At 30.8% G+C, this 5,576-nt stretch overlaps 1 protein-coding gene across 1 annotated transcript; it reads right to left on the reverse strand.

The window, feature by feature from the left end:
• Positions 1-4,916, reverse strand: LOC114288569 (uncharacterized). Its single transcript, XM_082919748.1, has 2 exons — positions 4,720-4,916; positions 1-785 (listed from the first exon to the last, which is right to left on the reverse strand). Exons 1-2 carry the CDS (start codon positions 4,753-4,755, stop codon positions 69-71), a joined length of 753 nt encoding a protein of 250 aa, XP_082775874.1. The 5' UTR covers positions 4,756-4,916; the 3' UTR covers positions 1-68.
• Positions 4,917-5,576: the final 660 nt, after the last annotated feature.

Below are 5,576 nucleotides of genomic sequence, written 5' to 3' on the forward strand. Positions count from 1 at the left end.
CAAATTATAGGACTATTAATGTAATTCACTCAAAAAGAAAAGAGAAGAAACAGAGTATCATCGTGGTTTCATTGAAATCTCTGTCGCTTTCCGGCTGGAAAACAGTTAGCATTTTCTCCAGCAGGAATCATTTTCCCACCATCCAAACAATACCCAGAAACCCCAGTTCCAAAATCCAAAACAGGTGTTGTTGACCCACAACACATCTCAACAAACAATGACGAACTCAGTGAGTTATCTCCAAAGCTCAAATTGACATCAGAAACAGGTGGGATTTTGAAGGGTTGAAGAGGAGGCGGAGGATTCCGCCACCGCGGCAGTGGTCCGGCGACGAGAAGTGTCTGAAGCAGAGGCCCTGCTTCCAGCACACTCTGTAAAAGCTCACCTTTTCTAGGCAGAGACTTTCCCTCCACAATTTTCTCAATAACCAAACAAGCCTGATCGTTAGTTGAATCAGGCATGTTTATGGTGGAGAGTTCTGGGGATGAGACAGAATCGAAGAAGGAATTGGTGGAGAGAGAGTCTGAATCAGTTATGCTTGAAATTGAATTGATGGGTTTGGGGAGAGGGGTGTTGTGGGGTTGGATTTGAGGGATGGTGAGATGGTTTTGGAGCTTTTGGAGCTGGTCTATGGCTTGGTCTCTTTCATGGAAAGTAATCTTGAGGAGTTGGAGGAGTTGATTTGAGTAGTCTCTATTCTTTCTTAGCTCTTCATTTGCTTGTACTTTGATTGATTCTAGTTCCAGAGTGGTGTGGAGAAGCTTTTGCTTCAATTCATCTATGCTCTGCAGATTTTCAGACGAACCCAATGAGTGAAAGACAGAAAACTGCATTACTAAAACCCCGGGAAAAAAACTCAGAAAAGTCTCGGAATTTTATATTCATTGGTCAAGATTTCAATATACACCGTTAATTTGATATTTATGACAATTTTGTGAATACTTTTTTAATAGCATAGCCTTTCTACTTTATATATGCTTCCAAAATGTTAGATCTCAAAAGAAATATGCTATGTTTGTTTGGGTGGATATGAATTTGGAATTGGATTAATAATTCAATAAAATTATTAATTTGATATTTGGTTAAATAATTGAAATACAGACTAACAATCTATCCAGATATGATATCTCATATATGATGGACTATTCAATCTCACATAAGAAATGTGATATAAATTGAAAGACTAAGCAAAAGTTTAGACTATTAGTCATTCCTTATAATCTTACCTCAATCCAAACATAGGATAAGATACAAAATTTAAAGAAATTCGTAATTCTAAAACTATTAATCATATAAATACTAATATAACCTAATTCAATCTACCCAAACAAACATGGGCTATATGTGTATCATAGAATTTCCTACATTAATAAGTTGTGAGGAGACAGTGGCACCAAAAAGCTTCATGGAATATTAGAAATCTTTATAAAAAATAAAAATAGACAAACAAAAATAAATGCACATATTTTTATATATATAAAATGATACAACTATATTGAGATTTATTATTTTAAAGCAAAGTGTATATATAAGACCATCTCCAACGGTGAACCAAACTTGGCATCAAATTTAAAATTTGGTGAAAAAGCCACTTTTTTAAGCTCCAACGGTTTCATCAGATCGATATCAAATCCAGAATTCAGCAAAAATGGTACCAAACTGAGTGCAGGCGAAGCGTTTAACCAAATCACTGTTCCTAACCGTTGGGATGAGACGAACGGGTCGACCATCCGGTTGACCAACCGGTTAACCAACCGGTCGCCTCGGAGAAAGTTCAGACCGTTCACAAAAAGGTTCAAACGACTCAAAAAAAAAAAAAAAAAAAAAATTTTGCCTAGGTGGTCGACCACCCGGTCGACCGGCCGGTTGACCACCCGGTCGACCACCAAAAGTTGAAAAAGTTCAAAAAAAAAGGTTCAAACCGGTAAAAAAAAAAAAAAAAAAAAATTTTTTTTGCCATTACCGGTCGACCGGCCGGTCAACCAACCGGTTGCCCAGTGCAAATTTGATGAAACGGATTTGATGTTGAACTGTTGGAGCGCGAAGTATCAAATTAAGGAAATGACTCATTTTTCACTCAGATTTAATGAAAAATTTGGTACACCGTTGGAGATGCTCTAAAATAATATTCAATTAGATAAATGGCCACCACTATATGAATAGATCTATATATGTTATACTAGCAATTAGTAAGACTTTTAAATGATAAGAAATCACATGTGTTTTCACTTTTTTAAAATTCGAATCTTAGATCAATTATGTCATTATCCTTATGGTGACATATTTGATATAAAAAGTACAGTGAGATTCTCTATAATACTTTTAGCTTACAATGGGCTCATTAAGAAAGTTAATTAAAAGTTAATTTTTAATTTTTAATTTATTTTGAGTTACATTATTTTTTATATTTTTTATCTATAAAAAGATGAAGAAAAAACAAAAAAAATCAAAACAAATTAACTTTTAACTAATTTTTCAAAATATCCAAATAATTTTGTAATAGGTACTATAATCCATAAAAATTGAGTATAAGTGGTACTATTTTCTTTTTGAAAACAAAATTTAGCCAAAATCTTTCCATTAGATCCTTGTTTAGTAAAAATGAGAATTGGTGTGGCTGTTGTGCGGAGGTGCACAGCAGCCACTGCTGTGCAGCCATTTGGGCCATTTTTGGGGCCCATTTTGATAATCCGAATCGTTCACATTTTAGAATACATCAAGTAGAATATACTTGTGAAAAATCAAGTTAATCGAATATCGTTTACCCATTCATCTACTCACATTTGTATTCATTTTAATACTTTAAATTACAATTGTTATTTATTTTTGTAGATACAAATGTGAGTGGATGAATGGGTAAACGATATTCGATTAACTTGATTTTTTACAGATATGTTCTGCTTGATGTATTCTAAAATGTGAACGGTTCGAATTATCAAAATGGGCCCTGAAAAGGGCCCAAATGGCTGCACAGCAATGGCTGCTGTGCACCCCTGCACAGCAGCCACCCCAATTCTGTAAAAATGATAATCCAATTTATTTTGTTTCATAAACCCCTTACGGAGGAGGCTCATAATTGAGTAAGGATAAAATAAAATATCTTTTTTTTTTTAGACAATATTGTCAAGATAACATGTTGCTATGAATCCGAGTAACATATTATTGCTAACACAGAGTAACATGTTACTATTTACATCAATTTCGACAGTAATAATTTTTTTTTTTTTTAGAATTTCATAATCAACATGAACCTTATTTGATAGATCTCGATGAGAGAATTCTAAAAATACTAATTTTATTAAAAATTGACATCTGGATCAAAAGTTCTATTATATTTAAAGTTTAATATTTTGATAATAGTAATGCGTTGAATTTCTTAAGAAAAACTTTTTATACTTGTTCTTAATACATTAAAATTTTATTATGAGGGAGTTTTAACTAAATCTTTTTTTAAAAAATAAACACCCTTTTTAGCATTTTTTAAATACTTTTTTATAAACAAGTCAATTTTTTAAACAAATGTTTTGTTTCTTAAAAAATCTTTTAAAAAATTATTAGAAATTGATTTGCCAAAACCCACGACAAACTGGATCCAAATGATTCCATGAAAATTCAAAGTTAGGAGGAACAACAATATCCCAAGATGGGCCATGAGCACTTTAGTCAAGCCAAGTTATTTTATTGAATTAAATAAGAGTTAATTCCTACCTCAAAGAACTAAAATGGACAATGGGGCCTCTTAAATGATTACAAAAAAAAAAATAAATTCTAAGTTGAGATTCTAACAGGAGACATGTTTCCATACAGTGAAGAGGAAACAAATTGTATGTGCAAGCATACGAAAACAGGGCTACAAATGAACTGCGTAAGTCACGGTTGGAAATATATTATTTTAATAATTTTTCAATTTTTTATAAAAAATGTATAGAAAAGTAAAAAAAATAATATGATAATTTATAGTAATTTTTAATTGAAACTGAAAATTGCCATTAAATATAATTTGAAAATTTAATAGATTTTAAAATATATTCAAACTTAACTTATTTATATTTCAAATCAATCTTAAATTGAACTTAAGTAATTTAATTTTTTATAGGACATATAAATGTATCGAGTCAAGTAATAGATTGTTTAAAATTAATTTAAAAATTTAACGAACTTTACATTTATTTAAGTTTAACATGTTTACGGAGCAAGTCAATATCAAATAATAAAATTTTAACAAGCTAAACATGAATTGAAGTTAAATAATTTGATTTGTTTAATAGCCTAAAATGAAAACATTTGGCCCTTAGCACAATGATAAAGTTGTTCTATTGTGATTTAGGCGACATGAATTCAAACAGTGGAATGCATGACTTGGAAATACATCTCTGTGTTGAAGGGAATACTCTTTTCTGGGAAAGATTTTTAAGTACCAAAAAAAATCAAAAATCAAAAAAATAAAATAAAATAAAACAAGAAATAAACTTAACACTTGAAGAACACCGCACAAGTTCATTATCCAAAGAAAGCTACTTCAAAACTCAATTAATTCTACATAATGAAACTGAAATGAAATTTCAACCAAAAGATGAATTGAATTGAATTCAAGTACACTGTAAGAGAAAGCTTAAAATTATTGCCAAACCAAACAAGTAACCATTCACAGTATCCAGAACCAGAAGCGAGAATGAACTTAAAAAGATTGACAAATCAAGAAAATGAAGAGTAACCCACCTCTTGATAACTCCATAAACAAGCTATATCCTCCATAACTCTCTCTCTCTCTCTCTCTCTCTCTCTCTCTCTCTCTCTCTGTGTTGTGATGAGAAAAGAGAGAAAATGAAGAGCAATTAGGGGAGTTTGGAGGGATATGGGTTGTGAGTCATTTTATAGAACATAAAGGTCTCAATGCAAGACAGAGAGAGAGAGAGTAATGGCTTTCTCACGAACTTCCAGAATATTCAATCCACATCAAAGAAAAGAAAAAAATTCTAATAAGAAAAATCTTCAATACCTTTCAATTTTTAATACAACTTTGAAACTCTCTCTCTCTCTCTCTGTCTCTCCATGTGTGAAAAATTGAAGTGTATTTTGGACAGGACCGGCCCTGGGGCATAGGTTACAAGGTCATTATTTGGGACCTCTCAAAATAGATTTAAAAAATGAACCTTTTTTATTATAATTTAATGTAATATATTAGGTATATTTTAATTCTAAAAAAAATAAAAAAAGGTCCATACTAACTTAAAATAAATTGACCTATTAAAAAATTAAAAAGCCATTCAAAAAAATTAGCATTGTTATCCATTGAAAATAGACTCAAAAAAGAGGTCTCTCTTATTATAGTTTAGTCTAATATATTAAGTATATTTTAAGACCAAAAAAATTAAGAAAAACCTAAATTAACTTAAAATAAATTGATCTATTAAAAAATTGAAAGGTCCATTTAAAATAATTAGCACTGTTATTCATTGAAAATAATTTTGTAAAAAAATTAGATTATGCACGTATGATTGATTTATTTGCTTCTAAAAATATAAGAAGAGTCAGGATCAAGCGATACTTATTAGTTATTGTAATGTAATGCTAAG

Source organism: Camellia sinensis, chromosome 3, assembly GCF_055761805.1.
Source record: "Camellia sinensis isolate YWXY chromosome 3, ASM5576180v1, whole genome shotgun sequence".
NCBI lineage: Eukaryota > Viridiplantae > Streptophyta > Magnoliopsida > Ericales > Theaceae > Camellia > Camellia sinensis.